Below are 24197 nucleotides of genomic sequence, written 5' to 3'. Positions count from 1 at the left end.
TCAAATCCGGACCTCAACAAGCTTCCCTTTTGAAGTGTCGAATTCTGACATCTTTGTTGGAATCCTGGTTCTTAAATCATAGAAATTATCACCTTCTGGCACACAATGATCAGTCTGAGAATCTCCGAAGAAACCCTGCAGTACTGAACAGAATCTAAGAAAATCCACTACATTCAAAATAACACCACCACCATTTCATGCCTGCTCCTCCCAAACCCAGGAACTAACAGAACACAACGAGCAGGTAGTATGATGCATCACATCCTTCTAATGACACCTTTATCTCTTAGCCAGACATCATTCACCATTTCACGCTGAACAATACCTCCAATTTAAAGAAACTAATCCCACTAAACACATTCCTGTTCCCTACAAGACCATTTTAAAGCCATTCTTTTGAGTTATACCCTTCAGTATCCCATTGCTGAACTAGAGCTTACACTCATAGGAGTGACTTTCACACTACTTTGATAATCTTTGAGAAACTGAAAGGGAGCAGTTTCTTTATCCCTGTATTTTTTTGTCTTATTTTGGGATTAAGAAGCCATCTTTTCGAGTGTCCTTCCAAGGCTTAACAGGAACTTTAGAGACAGCTGTGATCAGGCTAAAAAAAAAAAAAAGATTGAAAAACAAAATTAAAAACTTGTGCATACAGTGCAAACAGCTGTTTGCAGGTGTAAAACTCTGCAGCAGCTTATGCTAATTTAAGTCGAGACTCTTTATGAAAATAACTTACTCCCATCTCCTTCACAGTATTGCCACCAACCCTGAGCATCAGACACTGAGTGGATCTGAACACAAACTAATCAGAGATGACTTATAAACTGGGCAGGGACCTGAACCCTCAGAAAAGATTTTTGTACTGGAAGAGAAGGAATAGCAGAACTAAACTAAGTAACAGAATTCTAGACGTTACTAACATACACTCAACAGGCAATTTTAGATACTGTAGGAACATGTGATTAAGTCTGGATCTAAGGAGGCTGTACTTATCAGATTTGATTCAAAGAGCCATCCTATATGTTCTATGTAATTTTCCTCCTAGCTTTATCTGTCAAGTTCTGTGGTAGCTGCTAGAAAATATCCCTATGAGACACAGTGGTCAGACAACTTAAAAATATTGTCAGCTTTCATTTCAATTGCCAAAACACTATCTGACACCACACTAACTCTTCTAGAACTTAATTCTTATCAACTCTTTGACAGCATACAGCTATTCTTTCTTCTAAACTACAGTTCTTTGTTTCTGCAAGACTAACGCTAAGAACAGCTCAGAGCCCCTATTAGACTTGAAAGGTATATTTTCTTCTCCACTATTAGCAGTGATCAAAACATTGCATAGAGCAATTTGTTCTCCTTCAGTCCCCAGCAGATAGAAAGGAACAGAACTGGAGGGCAGTAAAGGCTTTGACTCTGAACAATTGTGGCTCATGCTGCTATTCAAATGGATCTTCAGGCAGGTAAGCACACAGCTCCTAAAGGACATCTCAGTGACAATAATAGTGCTGCACAATCACACCCTAACCTATGCCTGGCCAAGAGTCATGATGGACACAAAGTCAGAGTTACAAACTTATCAGAGACATGGTTAGACAAATCAGTATCATAGGCTGCAACCTATTCTAGGGAACTATGAACATTCAGCATATTTAGAAAAGTGCCAGACTTCGGCTCCTGATCCATGGTATTTGCTTTAAAAGTGCTGTAAATAAGCAGTCTACACACAAGATGTGAGAGTATGGACTTTGACTGCCAATTACATTCTAGAAATACTTGTGCTGAAGTCCAAATTAACTGCAAATTGACTTTGTTAAAAAGCTGGTTTGAAATTTCAGCTACTCATGATGGTCTAAACAGAATACAAACTGAGTACTATAAAGCTGGAAATTAGCCTAAGGCACTTAGCCAAAATTAAGCCCAATTATTTTGAGGGTTACTGAATCAAAACCAAATAAAATAAAATTTAAAAAAATACGTTAAGCACTTTCAAAAGAACATGCAACTCTAAAATGCTATTCCCTAAAGATCCCTGTGCAGCGCAGAAGCAAGTTATGCAAAGTGCTCTCCACGCCACCACCACCACAATGCAGCTGGTTTTTACAGATACCCACCCTTGCTCCTGTGCAGTCTGTGGCACTGCCCTGCAGAACAGGTTCTGCATCTGGGGCATTTCCTTCCCATGTGGTGTGATTTATCTGAAGCATGACACCACAGACTGTGGCAGGAAAAGTTACACCTTACAATCTCCTTCTCACATCAAATAATGGAGAACTGTTTTGATAACAACTCCCTCTTCCAGGATTTCCTGGAATTCATTCTTTCACTACCTCTCAGCACTGTCAGAATCTTATTATGTACTCAACACAGTTCTGGATCTCCAAAGCAACTGCACTTCTGTATGTAATCCAATTTACTCAAGCTAAGAATCTTGGGAGACCTCAGGTCCACATCCCTCAGCCCTCCTGACCTCTGCACCAGCAACAGCCTCTTCCCAGTGCAGCTTCTTAACTCATTTGACAGACTGATAATGCAAGCTGAGAGCACAAGCTGAGCTGGAGCTCTGGAATATTTCAAGAGGTGCACAGTCTTACCAGGCAGGAGAGGATCTTCAATACACAGCATGGATGGTCTATATCCATTAGTCATGACTTTCATGATTTCTTCTTTGGCAATATAGGCACCTCCATTTTTTATTCTAATACCAGTTTTCAAGTAGTTAAAATTCCTTCCATAGAGTTCAAAAAATTCTATTAGAAGCATTCCAAGGTTTTCATCAGCTCTTCTGGCATCAATTCTTGGATGTAGCTGTAACAGAAACCAGTTTTAAAAATTAGTAGTTTTCAGACCGTAACACAGGGCAACAAAAAGCTCTCCTTTAAACAGCTGAGTATTTCTTCCTATAATTCTCAACTGAGTCACCCTTCATGTACTCAAACCACTCTCACATAACCGAGAGGGGGCAGCACTTCAGCAGTATTTGGAAGCCAAAAATTCCTTCATCTTTCCTCATGCAGCTTTTTGAGGATTAGGGAATTCTTTTCCCTAAATCAAAAGAAGAAAGAAGTAATGCATACTAAATTACAGCCTAGTTAGTAACAAAGTAGTACCCGATTTTCCACAGCAAATCCATTCCTCAATGTTTTCAGAAAGTGGGCGGCAATCTAGTTGCCCCAACTGAAATATAGTTTGTGTCTGTACCTCCACTTATCGTATTGGGTATACAAAATCTATAGCAATATTTCAGTCAACACCACCAGCAGCAAAATATACAAGTTTTCCATTACCACAGCTGCTGAGAGATGCTAACTCTGCACCTCATCATACCTGTACAAGGCTCACTGTCACAAAGATGTACTAACAAGTTCTAACTTGTGTCTAACATTGTAACTTGGCTTTTTTATCAGTCAAGTACAGCATCTCCCAGTCTTAAGCATGTCAAAACCTAACCAACATATAAGTCAACAAACAACTTGACTGTTGGATTTCATCATTTTAACAAACACTGACATCAATTTCTCTGCACATTCAGTAGCAGTAGTCCGGGAAGCAAAAGAAAATGCATCCTGCAGGTTTATGAAGCACCATTAAGGTGATTCAGGTACAGGCCCTGGTGTAGAGAGCAATGCACAGCCTCTATGCCTTTCACAAGGCTCCTGCTGCTGTTCCATTTCACACAGGAGAGATCCTGGATGTTTGAGAGGTAGTGCACAGGACCTTTCAAGAGTCAAACACCCAGAGCCCTAACAGTAACGCTGTGCATTGCAAGGGGCATCTGAAGAAACACTACAATAAAAGAGCATGGGTACAGAAGCCAAAATATTTTAAAGAACATAGAAACAAATAAGGAATAGACTTACCTGCAGGAAACTAATTGCCATTAAAATTAGGCTGTAAGAGCTAATTCCACCAGTAAAAACTTCATTCAAATCCCTCTGAAGGAGGAACTGTTTTAATACTAAAATCAAGTAAGGTAGCAAAGAATATTTCTGCAAAGCAAAGTAAGTCTTATCAGTGACAATGTCAACATTCCAAAACAAATAAAGAAGTACACAATCTCACCACACAAAGATTCATCTAATACAAAAATATTTGCAGTGGTGTGCTATACAGCGGTTCCATGAAAAGAATTGAAACATGCTTTTTTTGTTCTAGAAATGGATTAACAGAATTCAACTCTTACTTGATCAAAGACCTTACATATCAAATTTATTTCTCACCTAAATATTAAGATTTTTATATCCTTCTTTGAATACCAGTGTCACTACAGTCAAAGCTTTCACTCTAAATAGTTGTTTTACTACAGACCATAAAAGGAAACCTTTAAGTGTAACTACACAAGAATTGTTTTTTGACAGTTTAGCAAGACAGTATTCATAATGCAGCATCACTTAAATTCAAGGTAAGCAAAACTTGAAGAAAGGCACTGAACTTTGCTTCTGAAGCAAGTCTATCTGCAAATCCAGACATGACTGTAGAAGTCCTTTCATATTATATAGGTTTATCCACTCAAAACACCTAGCACTCAAAGGGAGAACTAAATGAACATCAATAGATAATAAATTAAAATATCCATGTTTAATTAATATTAATGAGAATAGTCTCCAGCAATAAATTATCAAGCTATACCAAAAAAAGTTAGCTAAGCATCTACCACCTCCTTGGTAAGTAGCATAACATTCAAAACATGGCTGATACCTTCATGTATTCTTTGATAAATCGAGCTGCCTTCACACCAGTTTCTACATTAAAACTGATGTCAACTTTGACTTCTGTCTCCTGGTCAGTGAGTTTTATTATTGGTACCTGAAAAGATTAAGACAAGAATGTGAATCCCCAGAAATACAACACTGGTGCTGTTCCCTAGCTTACTCAAGACACATGGATACTAGCAGCCCAAATGAACACAACTATCAAGTCTGTGAGGAAGTAACAATCCTAACTTGAATGACAAATGAATACTTTCTAGGGAGGTGATTAATGTACAACCACATTAACTTACCACCACTCTGGTACTCTACCATAACCATTAGCTATCTGCCTTCATAGCTGCAAGAGTAGTGTTTCATATGACAACTTAATTTACTTAATTTAATGACTCATTCCAGTTAATAGGAGATCTTCTAATCTTATAACCTGTGGGAACTGCATTCCTCTGACCCAGCATTGCACCATTCACTCACTGAACTGAAAGAAAACCAGCCTAGCAGAAAGTAATGCCTGTTGGATTATCAAGACGAACTGGTTCAATGCAGAGCCAAGTGAAAGCCAGAAGAGATAAAGCAAAGCAGCCATAGCAATATGGCAGGAAAATGTTAACATAAAATGACTCAATATGTAGTTTAGCTTCACACCACCACCTGGAAGGAAGTGCCCTACAAAATCATCTTACAATCATAACCTAAACTTCAATTGATAACATTTATTTTTAATTGAACTCCTAATATTTTTAAGCTGAAATAGAAAACAAAAAAGAGCAGAAGTATAGCATCATTTTATACGAATATCAGAAGAAAAAAAATAAGAAGGAACAGTAGAATCGCAAGCCTAGCCTAGCGCCATTTTCCATCATTAACTTGTACTACAGATTCTGAACATCACATTAGCTCTCAGGTAAACCAAAGACTACCAAAGCTACTGTTATGCTCTGCTACTCTAATGAAAGCCACAGGAATATTATGAACCTAAAAGAGGAAGACTGTTTTAGAGAACACAAAACAGAAGCTTGCTAATGGAAGTTTCGAATACTCACCTTAGTCCCCTGAAGAAAACATCATTTGCTTAGTAACAAAATTCTCATGCATTAAGTTTTTAACATATTCAACATGATTCAGGCTTACAAGAAAGATGCAAGAGATAGCACACATCAGTCTCATAAATGACACATAACTCTCAAATAGTATATTTTGGACAGGAAAACCCAGTGCTAGGTTTGGAACACTTCATTATGCCATCAGAAACAAGACAACCTGAAAACCACGTTGAAAGCTAGACAGTTCTAGTCATTGGCTTAACAAGTTCCCCTCAAAGAACAGTGGAAAAACATTATGCAAATAGTTAACTTCTTTTACGGGACATTTTGCTAATACTAACTTTCAGATCTTTATTACAACATAAGTATAAAGTATGGCCTTCAGCAAACCCAGTACACAGAGCTACCAACATCCATATAAAAGACTCCATGCTATTGCTAAGCACATACAGATTCTACTGAAATCTTGCAGAGAGCTTAAGACAATATAATTTGCTTCAGGAATTAAGAATACTATTTATCACCAACATCTGGAGGGGTCTGAAAGTTTTTTCAGTTCAGTATTCCAAAGCTATTACTTACCGTAGCTTTGTCAAGTACTTTAATGGAATATGGCTCAGCCACATTGTGTTTTCTCAGTGCTTGCTCCAACAACTGTAAAGGGGGTCGTTCCCATTTCCCAAAAACAACTAGATCAATATCACTAGACAAAAAGAACACAGCATGAAATCCATTAAGTCTAAAGCACAATACACTGCCAAAAAATATGGTAAGATTGGTATTCTGTATATTACAACTCATACAAGCTGATCATTTAGCAATTTACAATGTAGGCTCCCAATAGGCTTCTTCTAGGAATGCTAAGCAAGAGAGTCCATGGTGTTTTAGGACTCAATGCAGTATTCTAGTTTCTTGCTTCCATTACTCTGAAGAGTTGCTCTTTGAGGTCCTTTCACCCTTACCTTTCAAGCTCTCTCCCCTCTGACTTCCACAGTTCCCTCATCTATCTACTCATGTTGACAGGCATTTTAATAAACCGAAGAATTTTATCAGTAATTGGTATTCATAGAAACAAGATTTCCAGTGCCTTCCTTCTGGAAATTTAATTGAGGTAATGACAACATAATGTTTAAGGCAGAGCTACACAGGTTTCCGTATCCAACTGAACCATTAAGTGACATAAAATGCTAAATTGAGAAAGACATTTTGCTCTCCAAAAAGATGGGAATACAGCACTGTGATGGCTCTTTTGACTTTACACAGTAACTCTGTGATAAGTGATACATTCTCAGTAATTCATCTTATTTAACAAAACACGATCCTTACAAGGGAAATGCTAAACATTCAGTTTCACTGGCTGTTTAAAGAAAAAGCCAAAGACTAACCCCAGACACAAGGAAGAAAAGGTCTATAAGCAGAGCAGAAAGACATTGCATCAAATACTTATCGCAAATCTTGAAGTTCAAAAGCTCTTCCCTTTGTCACATGAAATATTAAATATAAGTTTTACTGAAAGTTTGATACATTTGCACATTCCATTCTCAACTCCTCTTTGAAATTTACCATTTCTCTAAAAGAAGACAAGAGTAAACTATTACTTACCTAGTTGGAAGATAAAGCCCTGTACTAAAGCTGCCAAATATCTGGACCTGAAAAGAACACAGCAGGAAAATATCTTGCAATTATGAATGCTCACTTCCTTTTACTTTCACAAAACTTCACACTTTTCTCCAGTTGTTAAGGATATAGCCAAGTAAAAAAGATACTTTACTATATTCTCTGTATAAACACACTGTCTTACACATGGAATTTTAGAGGAAACTGTGCTTATTTAACATGCAGTAGCTATCAATCTAGCTAGCAGAGAATTTAAGCAAGTTCTTTTTATTATTCATTTCCAGTTTGACAAATTCCTTCCTTCCTGCTCCTTCTTTCCTTACAATACAGCTTCACTGATATTAGAAGAGTTTAAGGGAAAATTTTTCCAAATTTTTAGGTTTAAAAACCAGTAATTACATCTAAACACATCATTCAGATAAACATAAACACTCCAGATTTTACTGCTAAGAATAACTATGAAGTATCAGCAGGTGTTTTTGTGTGGAAAAGCAGGCACAATAAAGATACATCCACAGACCACACCAGATACTTTCAGCGAGCTTCCCATCTAAAGAATAGAGATGTTCTTCCCTCTCCAACACAGCAGAGCCCAATTTACAAGCTCGCTTAGTTTTTTCCTGGGCAACACAGCCCCTTTTCAGCCTTTATACCAATTTCCAAAAGGTAGAAAAATCTCAGTGTGAAGTAAAAACATGGGTGAGGATGAAGCAGATGTTTACAGTGTTTTTAGCTCAGTGCTCTGGCCTGAGCCCTCACTGTCCACTATGGAAGGCTATGAAATCACCCTGGTCTGAAACATTTTTCTGGTTGTTAATAACAATGCTACAATCTGGCAATCACAAAGGTGATGCTAGAAACACAGTTTAGAGTACATTCTTTTTGAATAAGCAGACTTATTCACTAGGTAACAAAGTGTTCAAAAAGATTACACTAGCTTAAATTGCAACATCTCAGGGAGTGCAATTTTCCCACTACAGAAGGGCTAAAGTAATTCCTTGATTGTCAAATTCATGAAGAGTATAAAAAAATCTGCATTTAATTGGTCTTTTGTGAAATATTTTGATTTTAAAATATTCACACATTAAGGGCTCCTTGCAGAAATTGATACATAGGTAGTCAGTCTCACTTTAATATTCAATCAATTTAATAAGCTTTTACTTTAAGAAATGCACTACAAAAAGCTGACAATTCTTCACATTCCCAGCTCTCAAAATGAAAAAAAACATTCAGTAGAATTCATTAACTGAAAATCTAAGTTTGAAATTTCCCCACTTTATAAAATAAATTTCCAAGTACTGCAAAAACTGTGATATTAAGTCAATTGCCTTAAACTTGAAGAGCTACTTGTTCAGTTCTAAAAGAAAGAAACATAATAGCAAGGTTAAGTGAACAAGCTCTACTATTTACTAGAGAAGCAAATCACAACTGAAGCTACACTCACATCAGCGGTAGGCCAAAGATCTTTGATGACTGTTTCTATCCTTTTTACCACTTCTCTTCTCATAGCTGCTTCTTCAGGACGAGGGGACATGAAGTCATAGAAGTCAATGATTTCTTCATGTAGTCTAATGGAGAAAGTAGGATCAGTTAAAGTGACAATTGAACTATTTAACTACTACAATAAATTTTACAAGAAACAGGCCATAGGCTTTATTTAATATTATCCTTTAACCAAAGAGCTCAGAACACTAACTCTAGCAGACATTTACTAAATTTCTTACTGGCTCAACAGTGAAGTCCAAATTCAATTCCTGATTCTTAATGATTATTTTCTTTAAAAAACAAAGTCTTAGAAACTACATAATTATGCAAATGGGAAGCAGCACAAGACCAACCAAAGTCTTCAAGCAGGTTTATTCTTCCAGCAGTTCTTACTTCTGTGCATGTGGCAGTCTACACAGACTGCAAACAGGCCACTGGCACTAGTGGGTTTTTGCAGAGGACAATAAAAAGGACATTTGAATATTTCTCGACGTAAAAACATCCACTTTGACACTCAAGCCTTCATTAGGCATTCATTCATAATATAGAAAGTGACCTTCTGACTGAACTCAAAGTGAGAAATGTTAAATATATTCTCAAGTGTATAGTATTTTTATACCAATGTTACATGAGGAGTCCTGACACTGGAACCTTATACACCTATAAAGCCCTTTTGTTTCACATCTACCAGTGCTATAGATCTCTTGCTGCCAAATCTGAGTTTTCAGGTGAATGTCACGTTTGCCTTCAATGGAAAAGCATCAAGCCATGCCAAACAAAAATGCAAATATAACTACTGCTGTGACATTTTTCCAAAGTATCTTTTTGATGTTGACATATTTCTAAGATTTCTGTCTAACTCATGAAATATATCTAGTCAACACTGAATCCAAATGCTGTCCTGAACTGAAAAAAAGCCATCTATAGTTTATATACTTAGCCTTCCAAAAGGAAAATTTAATACCTCTCTAGTAGAACTCAACTCTTCATCTGAGACTTGCAATTCATTTCACTAGGTAACTCCCCTGCCAAAAGGTTACTGCCAAGAGACCACATGCCTAATTTTTAAGTGACAGTACTCCTTTCCATACACGTAGATTTTCGTAGCAAAGCTCAAACATACTTCCAAAAAGAATAAATATTTTGAATCACTGTTTGGCCTTTCTCTTGTCTTAAACTGAGCCTGGACCCACAACTGAACATTCAACTACACAGCAGATTAAATATTTCAATTTGCTGATTAATCTGCTTGATTCCAAAATTTTAGAACAAGACAGAAAATACAAACTAACATGCTCTTATTTTGTTTTGTTTGTAGAAAATATGCTTCATTCCAACCTTTCCAAGACAAAAAGACCAATTAATAAAATACTTGAATAAACCTAACAGCAATAGGGACAACCTAAAGACTTCCTATTCTCTTGCCTATAATAAGCTGCAGTAGGCAGATACAGGGTGAAAGCAAGAAAAGGGGCAGCCATCCTTCCAAGCCTCCAGTAATTTCATCTGGCATACTTTCAATCCCAACCACAATATGTAATAGCTCAAAGAACTTAATTCCATAGATTTTTCCAGGTCTTTTAGTCCATTTCTGCTTTGTTATTCATGGCATTTCATGAGAATTTAAGTATGCATCAGAATAAAGACTGCTTTATTTTAAACTGATGCCTGGTAATGATTTTATCAGATGTTTTTTTCCTGGGGCAAAAAAAAAGTTTTTACTGGCAGTTCATCTCAAAATACAAAACTTCTCAGGCTCTCAATCCATTTATCTCTATCCACCAGCAGTTTTCCAAGCTGCTAATCCTTCATGGGTCTCCTTCCACAAGAACATGTCCAAAGTTTGAGCACTGCTAACCTTCTTCAGCTTGTTTTCAATTTGCACCATGTTTTCTGACAGGTGGGCAGAAACACACAGAGTGAACACTTAATTCTGCCAGACCTGTTTCATTTTATTGTCCCTACAGCTGAGAATATTGTTGCTGCTTGAGGGTACCTGAGAACACAACTGCTCTTTAAAAGAGACCATAATGAATGAGTTTCAAGGTGTTTTCTCAACAAAACCATCTAAAAAGCCCACTCGGTGCATTCAGCCTGAATTATTTTTCTTCAGTCATGATTCTATATTTACTAGAATTTAGTTTTACCAGCTACTTTATAATCTAATGAACTAATGAACTCCCACTGTGTCTGTCTGCAGTCAGCTCTAGCTTTCTATTTCTAGCTATTATCCTTTCTATCCTTTTCTCACTCATTTCTTCTCTCCAGGTATTTATGAACATATTGAGCAACAGTCTTGAGTAATTCTATTTGTAACTCTCCCTTACTATACGGGAAATAATTTATTCTTTCCTTTGGTTACTTCCAAGCAGCTAACCTAGCAAACCTGTAAATGTTTGGTTCTTACAAAGCCTTCAAAAAGAATCTCAAATATTCTTCTGGAAAAAAAAAATCAGAAGTTGTGTTACCAAACTGAACACAGGAATATGGATTAACAATGAATCCTTCAAGAAAATGAGACCTGTGTGATACACTTTATTAAAACATGCACTAGACCCTTTCTTTATGTTTGGTCATGAAAGAAGTTCTGTTTTTTTCATAGTATCAGCCCCATCCAACCACTCCAGGAGATCTAGACATTTCTGGGAAACAATGGATTTACAGTAGCCATCCTGCATTGGGAAACAGAATAAAAGGGATCTCCATTCCCATCACAACCTCTAACACACACAGCACAACCTTTCAAAAGCAGCCCCAGTGCATCAATGAGCCCAGAAAAAGAGCCAACACACAAGTTCTCTCCCTCTGATGCACCACTGAGCCTTTCTTCCAATGATTAACACTGTCACAGCTGTTAACCACAATATGAAAGACTCAGAAGAGTATAACTCATCACTAGGATACATTTCATATTAAAAAGCAGATGAGGGAAGGAAGCCAGGTTCATATTTTCTACTTTGCACTAGCAAGGCAGTACTTGGTCTAATGCTTCAATCTGCACAGAAGAACAGCAAAAGTCTATATATTAAAGCTCATTTAGAGTTCAAGCCATACTCATGGCTAATTCTTCCAAAATTCTTTGGCCTATACCACAAGACATGGATGTACAACAGGTACCATTCTGCTGACTGGATTTAAACTCTTATTGAAATTTAAAATTGCAGCTGCCTAGAGTCAAAGAAAGCTCTGCTGAGAAGTCTCTTAAGTCTCTCTAACAGAAAGCAATTAGTTCACTTAGTTGCTCTGACTACATGATCTGTGTTCCCCCTGGTGCCTTTTCACGTCCCTCTTTCAGTCCTACTCCTACTTCAGTTTGACTCCTTTCTGAGTCCTCTAGCAAGTTTCTGGCTTTCAATGTGCCAAGACTTTCAGGTCTTAATACATTTGGCAAACCAGTTCTCAATCTTCTGTCTTAACAGACTTCTATTTTGTTTGCTCTTTCCAGTTTTCCTTAATTCAACAGTTCCTACTTCTTAGAGATCATCTTCTTGCTCTATGTCCTTCCAGATAAGAATCAATGCTATACTCACAGTCAGCATATGGCAGCACAACCACTGTAGCATTTTACCTTCTGGTTTACACCTGAAGAAGCTTCTCAAAACAGAGATTTTTTTTTTTTAATGTAATGTTACAGTAGTTTGCATTTTTTTAAACATCTTTGCTCAGATAAGGTTACTGGAACACTGTCACACAAAAAAACCCAGCTCTCATGCATATAAAACAAGATCCTGTATGCTGCTCAGGACATATCCCAGCATAACTTCTTACTAGCTGAAAGAATAATGCAGTGTCTGAAAAAAACCACATAACAGTGGAATATTCAGCCAGCAAATACAGGGAGAGATTTTACTTAAGTATTTTGTCCACGTAGCCTCTATGATTTTCATAAGCACTTCTTAAGTCAGGACTGTGACAGTACTTTAACCATTAAGAACACAATTTCCATCTGCAGCACATGAGTACATGCAGATACAAGTAACATCCTAACTCATTTATTTTACTAGAACTTCCTTTAACATACAGGCAAATCAGTCTGCTCCATTTCCTTCTGGCTTCTTAAAGAATTTGGATTCCCAACAGCATCACAGCACCTAGCAATCTCCTGTAACATTTTAAGATGCCTTTTAATCAACTTTTTCACAAGACAATTTTACTGTATTTATAGAAATGCTGGGAAAGAAACTTGTTGGTAAGCTATAACTGTACTCTTACCTAATATAAGATGGCAAAGATTAGAACACAGGAATGCAGAAGAGAGGCTACTTGTACTTGCTATACTATCCAGGTTGCTAATTTTAACAGCCTGGAGGACCTACCATTTATTGATGTTATTACTGCTAAGCACAGCAAGCATCTGCTGCTTAGAGGCTGAACTACTGCAACAGAACATCATTAACATCTTCTGTTTATCAAAAAATTGTCCCTTCTACTGTTTTAGGAAAGGCAGCCACTCTTCCAGTCTCTAGGTTAAAATAACACTTAGGTGACATTCTCAGACTTTTGCAAAATTTTTCTTCAAAGGCAGGTTTCTAAGAAAGGAGATCATTCATTTTACTCATTTTCTGCAAACATTATTATACGTAAGACTGACATTACTTCAAGGGCCAACTTCAATGCAGTGAAACAAAATTTTTAAATATCATCAACAAACTAGAAGGTAAATGAAAACCTACAGAGACTTTGTTCCCTCAAGTAAGCATCTGGTTCCTTTTCAACATGACTATGCGCTATAAGAACATTAATTTATTCTAAAGGAACAGACAGGAACATGACTGCATCTTTTATGTGGAACAACTAATGCTTTTTAAAAACATTCTCTTCTTACTAGAGTGAGTATTTTACTAGCTGAAGGCTAACACATCATCCAAGAATCCTTATAAAAGGAAAGAATAGATGGCACAGTTAAAGCATGAGGGTCTAACACTAGGAGTGTGTAGAAAACAGAGGTAAAGAAATGGGGAGGTATAGGCAGCATCTCAAAAGAATCTCTCTTGAAATAAAGGTTACAAGCCATAGAATACATTCCTTCAATGAAGCATGAATTCCAAAACACATGCGACTTCACTGTATCGAGCCTAAATGATGAAATGCACATCAGTCACTGCAAGTATTTTGGAAATCTGTTGAACTGTACCTTCACCTAGACTAGGCCAAAGCACGATTGCATTATCATGGAAATGCAAGTGAAATCACACTACAACAATCAAATGCTTTCAATAGTTGAAATCAGTCAGTCTTACAGTCTAACTAAGGAACACAGTTCAGTGAAATAAAGGAGGAGATATATATAGATATAAATATACACAGAGAGAGACAGGGAGAGTGTGTGAAAGCAATAATGCATTCTGAGAAAGACTTCTTCCAGTGTGATCTAAGATTAACACATCTGCAAAAGGGGCTAAAATACAACTATGATGAAGAAGAGATGAACAATTCTTTGCAGTCCCACTCACAACACCCATCAGATGCTTTTACCTTTGTATACTAGTTCTCCTCAACACCAGTAAGGCTCAGGCAGTACCTCTCTATGTCCTATGCAATGCTCTCCCATCTTACAGAGGAGAGAAACTATGAAAACAGTGCTACATTCACAGACTGTACCACTGCACCAAATTAGTCTCATACTACTACATTATTCAGACAGCAATTATCTTTGTCACTGTAATTGTATGGAAGGCAGCAAACTACAATGACTGGCAGAATAAAAAAAAAAAATCTCAACTATATAGAACTTATGAATCAGAGCTGTGAAATGTTTTACAGACAGGTACCCTAAATACCAAACTCAAATAAGAATTGAGCTTACTTTGCAAGTTAGCTATGAAGGAGAGATTGGAAGAAGGAAATACTTTGTTCTCATCCACAAAACAGAGTAGTTTAAAAAATATATTGTACCTTTCCCACAAGAGATCATATTCTTATTTCCCCTCTAAGCTTTCTCTTTGCCCCACTGCCATGCAAGTCAGAGCCCATCCTAACTTTTGACCAAGTTTCTTGACAATTAGATTTTACCTCTTAGGAACACTTTCACAGTTGATGCACTCAAGAACTTAGTTTGTTGGATTGATTTACACTGCAAATTTCCAGACCTAAGTAACAGAATTTTTCTGCATTTTGAAGAAAATCAGAAACTAATCTATTTTTGCAAACTATGTCACTCCAATAAAACTCAACCAATTACCTTATTAATGTCTGGATGGACTTGGAAAAAGGCTGCACCTTAAAAAATTTTAAATAAGCAAATGTGTATCTCCAATTTAATACATGGCAATGTAGATCCACTTTGTAAGGTTCTAAAGTTCATCACTCTTAACTTGGACTGATGGACTTCCCTACAAGAAAACATCAACATTTGTTGCACCAGTGAAGGAGAATGCCATATGTTAAACCTCAGGACTGCATCAACAAGCTTGCTATGCCAATAAATAGAACCACTAAACCCCCAAATTCCTGTCTTAATACCATTCTTTTCCAAATGCTCAAAGATAGCAAGCGATTAACATCCCAGACAAGCCAGACTGCAACAGCAGAAACATATTAGTGATGACAGACTAATTATGCCCATGTAGATCAGGTATTCATGACATCAGGTTAGCCACTGAAACATTAAAGAGCAGCAACTCTTGACATAATTCTGAGCAGCAGACTAACTCAAAAATGCACCCATCGTAGCACTACTGGCAACAAACCCTTCACATTCAAAGTCAGCATCTCTGCAAGGTCCTTTTCTGGATTTAAGTACTGCTGCAGTTTGCCATATAATAAAGGGAGCTCCTTTAAAATCATAACCAAAAGAACAATGTGTTTCAGAGACTTCTAAAGATACCACACTGATTGTTTAGTGTGCATCACAAATCAGGTTTTGGGGGAAAAAAAAAAAAAGAGCTCTTAGTACTTCGTCATAGGATTCCACCAGAAGATGTCTTCAGAAACCCTGAAGTCACGTACAAAGCAGGAAAAGCGGATTGGAAGATTAAGGATATCAAAAACGATTACAAGGAACAACTTAACGAGATGCAAAGCTATGACTGAGAAAGGCTAAACTAGTTCAAGAGCTCAAAAACCTGCTTCTATTAAGTGAATTAAGTGATCAGTACAGAGAAAGTTAAGTGATCCCAATGTATGATATGTAGAGAAGCTAGTATTCAATTTTTTTAAATTCCTCAACGACTTCCCTGATCCACAACTATTAAGGGAGAACTTGTCCCAAACTTTTTAACAGAAAATACTTCACAGCAAAACCTATTCCTGGTAATTCAGTATTCACCAAAAGTCACACTCACTCAATACTGCATTTGTAGCAGAACAATAAGTACTTATCTTTCTTTTTTTAATTTAAAAGGATTAGCTTTGACATACAAAATAGTCAAAGTAGTCTAAAGTAGAATCAATGCAATAAATGAATAGGTATGACTATATCAAGATGCTAACATAACTATCATAAATGGAAATAGCATCTTAAGGAAAAAAAAAAATCCAGAGCTACTTGGAAGAATCAGAAAACCACATAGGAAAATCTACTATTTTCTTGGATTCCCAAATGGCATTTGACAACAGCCCCATACACCCTTATGCAGGCTTATGAAGAGACTAAGCTGATATGGGATGAGGGAGAAGGACCCTTCATATAGATAAAGAATTGTTTTAAACAGGAAACAAGAAGCTGTAACTCTTTGTTTCTATATTAAAGGTAGATAACAGGTGAAGCCCCAAAGCACAAAAATATCAAGTAAGTCCCATGTTAGCAATCAGGAGACAAAGTACAAGATAGAACAAGATAGCCCAAACTGCAGGAATATTGTGAGACTATCACCTACAGGTGTGGTTCATGTTAGTCCCAGACAGAGACTGCAAAACATAAAGAGAAGATAAACATCTAGAGGCAGGAAACAGTTTCAATACAATAAACGATTTAACAGAGTAGAAAACAAAGAACTATCAGGTGATACAACCTGCCCCCTCCTCCTTTTTCAAGTCCTCTGCAAAAAGCACTCATGGTCTGCCTCTGTAATGCACAGACCTGCAACTACTACAACCCTAGTGACAGCCTCAGGATTAAAAAAAAAAAAAAAAAAAAAAATCATTACAACATGCATAGCTTTATTGAGGAACATCTTCCCACAGATCATTGCTAATCCCAGATCATAAAAGACCAAGGCAAGACACAATCATACACAAAATCTCCAATAAGTGTAACAATGCACTGCCTATAGCCCAGGTAGTCCAAGAACCAGATAATTTAAAGCTGGGCGATGCTTCCAGGAAATGTCACCACAAGCTCATGTTGATATATTCTTTTCCCAATATCTGGCATTGGCCTCTAAGGGTCTCACCCAGTACAGCTGTTGATGTTCTTAGTGCCAGCTGTCTCTACTGCCAAAGCCCAACAACTGGCAAAATCACCATGAAGCTGATGCCAGGATTAAACTGCTCCAAACATGTCCCATTCTCCTTTACGCGCAGATGTGAGCACCTGTCATGCAAGGCCTTCTCATGTTCTACTACTGCAGTTCTGCCTTTCTGACCCCTAGTACCTCTGGTGACTCTGGAGCCTACTTTTGCCAAAACATTCCTTTCATTCCACTCCCCAAAGCATCAGTCTCTAATTCTACATTAGGTATCCACTTCATGTGGAAACTTTGCATTCTACCAAGGCAACTTACTTGACCACAGAAAAAGAGATGTTCTGTTCTTCTGACAATTCAGCCAGTAGCTACCCTGGAACTTGCCTTCATACCAACCTTTAGGCACGAAAGCAATCCATTTAACTACATCCTGATGTTCTGTCTACGATTTACTACGATTAACAGGCAACTACTTCCACACTTCTCCTTGCATACACTCCAGCATGTACTGCCTAGTTCTACCATGACCCTATAGTCAAGTAAAACAAGAATTGACTGTATCAGGCCAGCACAACCTGCCTCTTACATTAACACCTTCACTACAGGGGTCCACCTAGCACCACAGATAGCACACACCAAGGACTGGACAGCAGTATGGGTGAAACATAGCCCACTATGTTGATTCTTTACTAGAAGGTGCTGGGGCAAGACAGCACTGTTAAGCACAGGGAGAAGTTAAGAATAACCATCCTTGGGAGGCCCCTAAAGCCCTTACAAGAGCTGGATATCTCACTGCAGACAGTAAAGGCTTCAGAGCATTTCCGAAGTCTACATTCTTTCAGCTCAAAGTACCACAAAATCTGCAGAAGGGGCTGACAATGTGGCATGCCCACACATTAATTTGTATCTGACAGCTCTAACAGCAAGATAGTAAGAAGCAAGGGCTGACAAATGTGCAACTGGAGCTATGCACAGTCTTGAATGCAACGGATTTTTAACAGTGCACTGCACTAAACTGTAATTAAATTTATCTTAGTTAAAGTTCTGAAATATATCAAAAATGCACTAACCCCCTGTAAGACTGGAGTTAGAAACACTACATACAGGTGAACAAAGATGACCTAATATAATCTTAGCTGTAGGTGCACCACCATATCTCTGGACATTGCTTTTTGTGCACAGTATCATTCAGCTGCAAACTGGTAAACACTGAAGCAAGTCTTCAGTGGAAGCACAGTCATAAGCTCACCTTGCTTATGAGAACTCTCCCCAAGTACCTGCTGTAGTCATCAGAGAATGCTGCCCTGAATCCTCCTTCAGCAGAGGTCTTGGTGCTCTTGTACTCTGTGGCAGAACTTGTGTGTCTTTATCAAGAAAGAATTAAAGATAACAGCTATATAGGGGGAAAAATGAATGCAGGAAGTCATCAGACACCATGCAACACTAATTAGTCCAGGCAGAACACCATTCCAATGTATTATAACAGTTCTGGTATCCAAATTAATCCTCAACAAGCCAGTTCTGTTGTTTCTGCACAGCACTGTAATGTGCCAAGCAGATATGCCAGGTATTTCAGCACTAATCTCATTCAACATCTACAATTAGACTGAAAACTTAGCTGAAAGTATTAGGCAGAACAGACTCATACTGTTAAAAATGCTTTAATTCTTTACTTACTTCGTTAAATTCATATCAAGAAGCAAAATAATTAAATCTGATGTGATTTTATACTATTTACAAGCTATTAGCTACATCTTCAGAGAAAGGCTGTGCATCCAAACAACAGCAATAGAGACCTTACCAAAAAATTTAGAATAGTTTGATGCCATCTTCTGAATATTCGAGCACTTTTAGTGTCTCTGGATGCTTAAATTACTCAGATATATTTAAGATACTGAGTTTACAGAAACAGAAGGTATTTGCTGAACAAAGAATGCACACCCTAAGAGACTAGATGTAGTTTTAAACCACACGAGAGGATACTTTACAGTATCAAGAAATAAGACATGGTTCTGAACATCAGTCACAACAGTTTGAATTAACCTCATAATATTAAAGGACACTTCTCTGCCTTGCATCTGAAATCAATCATTTTGTCATCTGTAGTCCTAAACTAAACCCAGGCACATAGGAATTTACACTGTTGCTATATTAATGACTCTGTTGAAGCACTGGAATAAATATGGCTTCAATCTCATCACTCCTTACCTTCCAAAATTCTGTAAAAGCATAACATGGGATAATCTAGTGCATTCAAAAGCATGGCTTTAGGATGAAATCTAATCACACACAGCTTTTCACACTTGTGTTTTATGGGAAAAATGTCCTTTACAAAGACTGCCATGCTGCTATCAAAGTGGTAAAGCATGGGGCCACTGGAGAAAAAAAAAAAAAGAATGCTGTATATAAAACAGAGGAAAACACAGCAGTTATACAGTATTCCTGAACACCACCACACCTAGCATCACAAAGCACCTGATTACGAGCAGTGCTACAGACCACCCTCAGCTCTGGATGAGAAAGAAGGAGAGCACAGTACTGCTTCAAAGCATGCAGGCAATTCATCAGAAGTACAGCTGCAGCCTGAGAGAGGGTTAACGGAGATTACCCTGCTTACTCTGTTACCAAAAGACAATACAGTAACACTGTGAGCCACTGCGTATCACTTGGAAATTGCAGCAGGGTGTAGAAAAGCATTCTTTTACGAACAATATTCACAGCAGAGTAAGCTCTACCATTCATGTACAGGGTAAGCATAAGAGCCCCTACGATCAAGTCCTTCTCCCTATAATCAATGCCCAAACTAGACTGCAGATAAAAATTTTCAGGATCATTTTCAACAGTTGCATATACCAGTACAGCAACACTGAAGATGCTGTGTCAACAGATGATGCCTTATATCAAAGTGATACTTCCAGGTCCTGGCTGACAGTTCCAGGGAACAGCAGGCAACTAGAGGAACATAAGGGATCCCAAGAAACTCCTGTAGGGCTCTGTCCCCAACCCAGCCTTTGCAATGCATTTTTATTTGAATTGCCAAATAACACAATAACACAGCCAGGCCTCAGGAAAAAGTTAAGCTCACCACCAAACAGGAATTACTGCAGAAGACAGATACCTAAATCCACTCCATCAGTTACAGTATTCTTATTTCAATCATGCCAGCCCTAACACTAAACAGAAAATTGTTTAAGAATATACACTTGTCCAAGATTCACCATGGGTAACAGAACTCAAACTTTAAGGCAGAAACTGCTTGTCATGTTTAGGTCTATGGTTTCAAGACCATAGGTTTCACGCTCTCCTTCAGCACTAGTTAGTTCCCTGCTACTTTAAGGAATGCTCTGGAACTACAGGACCACACATGCTGCAGCTACTGGTATCCCACTGCCAGAATCAGGTCCCACTTTTGTAACAGAGATCCTTGACAGATCAGGAAACACAACGTCCACTTTCAAAGATAATTAGCAAAAAACTTGTCATTAACACATCAGCAAAAGAACATTACAGAACTGAATAGTGCAACTGAATCTCAGCTAACCATTTTCTGGTGTATGGATTCTCTATAAACTCATACTTGAAGAGTGGCATAGCCACTATTACAGGAAAGAGAAAACAGAAGGAAAAATGAAGATATGTGAATGGTATAGGTGGTGCTGCCTAACAGCTATAGGACACAACTTGCAATGCTTGGATTTGATCACAGCTTTGCCATTTGCCATTGACCTGCTGGGTGAACTCAGGCTGCTCCTTTCTCATCTGCCTGGAGATCTGCCTCACTTACACTGAGTTGACTTAAATTAAAAAGTTAACTCAGCGCTCTACCGCATCTCTACAAAAATAAAAACCTCACGCTATTTCAAAGATACTATTGGAACTTGAGACATACAAACTTCTTCATATAGGACTCAAAGTTCCTAGCCCAAGACACCTCTTAAAGATTCAAATTCTAGCTTCATATAAGAAATTTGTATTTTCAGTGCCAGTCCAGAATTAAAAAAGCAGTAGGCACAAGTTTTGTCCTCTCTCTCTTGGGGTTACAGTTTGCAAAAATAGAACCTTAAAAATGTATTTTAATGCTTCATAACTTTTAACATACTCAGCACCTGACAGCACTACACAAAAGAGTAGACACTGTCCTTAAGTTAAATCTCTCACTTAAAAATCCCCAGCTCATACCCCGTTATCTTTAGCTATTTCCCCTCTACAAATATGCAGTGCCTTTATTCAAAAGGCATCCAAGGGTCTTGATAATAGGATGTTCCAAGTAACTATTTTTGAAGTGACATCAGAAATCTGCTACAGTCAGTCAATGTAACTAGCACTTTTTCCAAGAATAAAATAACCTTAACTTTAGAAAGTAACATTTCCCCTTGATTGAAATTTGACAGGTGAAATGCAGCAATCTCACAGAGCATCCCAGATACGCTTTGTTCAGTTTTAGTCCCTTCTCCATGCCAATCAGATCAAACTGAATACTCAGCCTTACTAATCACCCATTATATATAAGCTATGGCTTACAAGATAGGATAAGCTTCATAAAAGTGTTCTCTTCAAAAAGACATGATTTCTATACAGGTATTAGCTGGCTCAACCTACCCTGGAGCTAAAACACACTTGAGAGAAATGTTCTAAGACCACACTGACTTTTATGCCTATCTCAGGTAGAAACAAGAACTTCCCTTCCAAGTGATGCCGCTAACACTCCCCAAGCTAACCAGCTTGCTGCACGCTAAGCAGAGGCATTTAAAAATTAACACAAGGGTTTTGAGCTCCTCTGAACCGAAACCTTCCACTTCCCCCTTGCAATCTGAATTGACACCTGGTAGCTCTGACAAGCATCCTGCACACATCCTTGCTTCAATTATTGTAGGTGACCTCTGATAGTGGCCTGACAACTTCACCTCTCAACCTATTACAAGGTAAGGCCTAACTCCCTTACGGGTTCCCTGGCACTGCGTGAATCGCTGCTTCGGCCAAGAGCCACCCAGCCGGCACAGACCAAGGTGATTTATAGAAGGGCACGGGTTTGTGCCCCGCCATCCCCTACCATCGACTCCAGAGGAGTTCGTGTGACCCCAACCCGCCGCCGCCCTTCCCGGAGGGACCGCAGGAGGCGGCCGAGGCCCCCCTTCCCTCCGGGGCTGCAGCAGCCCCCGGGGCCCCGGCTGCTCACCCCTGCACGCCCGGGCTGTATTTCCTGCTCTTCCAGGGGGTGCCGGGGCTCTGCAGCGCTGGCTGGGGCGGCTGCCGCTGCTGGTGGGGGGAGTTGCTGCCGGCGACGCCGCGGCTGCCGGAGAGCAGGTAATTCATCCCATAGGTGCTGGCTTTATTCTCCCGTTTCCTGCGGCCCGGGTGGTACTGGTGCTGCTGGGGAGAGGCCGGGGGCGGGTGCGGGCTGCGCGCCGGGTGCGGCGGCTGGTGGTGCCCATTCACAGCGTTCACTTTGTTCTCGTGGAAGTTAAAAAACTCGCCGGGTCCGGCCCCGCTGCCCAGCAGCCCGGGAGGAGCCACCGCCACCGCCCGGGGGCCGCCGGAGGAAGAGGAGGAGCCGCCGCCTCCGCCACCGCTGCACGATCCCGAGGAGGAGAAGCCGGGGCTCTCGGTGCCGGACTCCACCGACGAGCAGGAGGACGAGGAAGACACGGAAGGCGACTTCTGCAGCCGCCGCCCTCCCTCGCCGCCGCCGCTCACCGCCGCGGGGCCGCCGGGGACGGCGGGCACCAGTCCGGTCAGCAGGGCCGGCGGGGAAGGCGAGGGCGAAGGCGGCGAGGAGGAGGAGCAGCAGGCGCCGGGCGCCCCGAGCCGCACGCAGCCGTGCCCGCGGGGCGGAGAGGCGGCGGAGTCCAGCGCCGGGGAGTTGAGGCAGAGGTAGTGCGGGAAGCTGGCGCCGCCCCGGCCCCCCACGCCCTGCGAGGTCTCCCAGATCTGCATCCACAGCGCATTCGCGGGTCCTTTCTGCTCGGGCTGGATCCAGGCCACGCGGGGATCCATCCACACCCGCCCGCCGCCGTCCCTCACCGCCCGGCCAGAGCTCCGCGCCGCCGCCCGCTCACCGCCCGCTCCCTGTCGCTCGGCCCGGCAGCGGCGCTAGGAGCGGCCCGGCAGCAGCGGCATGTGTCGCGGCGAGGAGGGAGCGAGGGAGGGCGGCGGGGCGGCCGGAGGCACAGCCGGGCCAGGCGAGCGCGGCTCGGGAGGAAGCGAAGGCGGCGCAAACTGTACCCGGCGCTGCCCGGAGCGCTCCGCTCGCCGTTCCAATGTGGCGTGTCCCCCTCGCCAGGGCCAGAACAGGCACTGCGCATGTCCCGCAGATTTTAAACCTTCACCGGAGACGGCCGCCCTGGCAACCGCACATGCGCGGGAAGCGGGAGGCGGACGGGAGCCGGGAATGCTCCCCGCGCCGGCGCGCCGCGGGCCGCCCGTGCCTCAGCCGGCCGTGCCTCGCCTCAGGGCGGCCGTGCCTTCGTGTCTCGGGCGCGCCGGCGGCTGCGGGACTCCCAGGGGCTCGGAACGGGGCGGCCCGGGAGGCACCGCCGCCGTCCAGCCTCCCTGATGCATCCCAGAGCGCGTGGCACGCGATTGCGTCCGGACAGCTCCTGAGTATCGCCCGTGAGGGAGACTCCGCGACCTCTCTGGGCAGCCTGTTGCAGTGTGTAGTCACTCGCACAGCAAAGATGCTCTTCCTCATGTTTGGGTAGAACTCTTTGCAGCAGTTGCTGCCCGTTGCTTCTTGTCCTATTGCTTGGCATTGCCAAGAGGAGCTTGGCTCCATCCTCTTGACGCCTTTCCTTCAGACACTTCCAGACATCCTTGAGGTTCCCGCTCACTTGTCTTCCCTTCATCTCCGTGAGTGGCTGGAGCAGCCGCAGCCCTGCCTCTGTGTTGGTTTCTCTCAAATACTGCGTTGTCTCACCCCTCCATGCCACAGCTCCTCCCTATGGAGAAGTGTGGCCCAGTTCCCACTAAAATAAAAGGGCGGATTTTGGGCACTAATTCAGAGG

The 24197-nt window shown here is 40.6% G+C and overlaps 1 protein-coding gene across 4 annotated transcripts in view; it reads right to left on the bottom strand.

Annotated features, from left to right (window-relative positions):
- Positions 1 to 23511, bottom strand: part of TENT4A (terminal nucleotidyltransferase 4A) — a 57057-nt gene extending 33546 nt beyond the window's left edge. The window contains exons 1-7 of one of the 4 annotated variants that reach the window (XM_056485141.1): positions 22373 to 23511; positions 8811 to 8934; positions 7352 to 7398; positions 6332 to 6452; positions 4696 to 4803; positions 3858 to 3986; positions 2592 to 2805 (exon numbers count right to left, since the gene is read on the bottom strand). In XM_056485141.1, coding sequence (XP_056341116.1) covers positions 2592 to 2805; positions 3858 to 3986; positions 4696 to 4803; positions 6332 to 6452; positions 7352 to 7398; positions 8811 to 8934; positions 22373 to 23190 — 1561 coding nt within the window. In that variant the 5' untranslated portion in view covers positions 23191 to 23511. The remainder of the gene's footprint in view (positions 1 to 2591; positions 2806 to 3857; positions 3987 to 4695; positions 4804 to 6331; positions 6453 to 7351; positions 7399 to 8810; positions 8935 to 22372) is intronic. The other 3 variants (XM_056485139.1, XM_056485143.1, XM_056485142.1) reach the window with 3 other exon arrangements.
- Positions 23512 to 24197: the final 686 nt, after the last annotated feature.

The sequence above is a fragment of the Oenanthe melanoleuca genome, chromosome 2, assembly GCF_029582105.1.
Source record: "Oenanthe melanoleuca isolate GR-GAL-2019-014 chromosome 2, OMel1.0, whole genome shotgun sequence".
In the NCBI taxonomy this organism is placed as follows: Eukaryota; Metazoa; Chordata; class Aves; order Passeriformes; family Muscicapidae; genus Oenanthe; species Oenanthe melanoleuca.
This window is presented reverse-complemented; position numbering and strand designations above follow the sequence as displayed.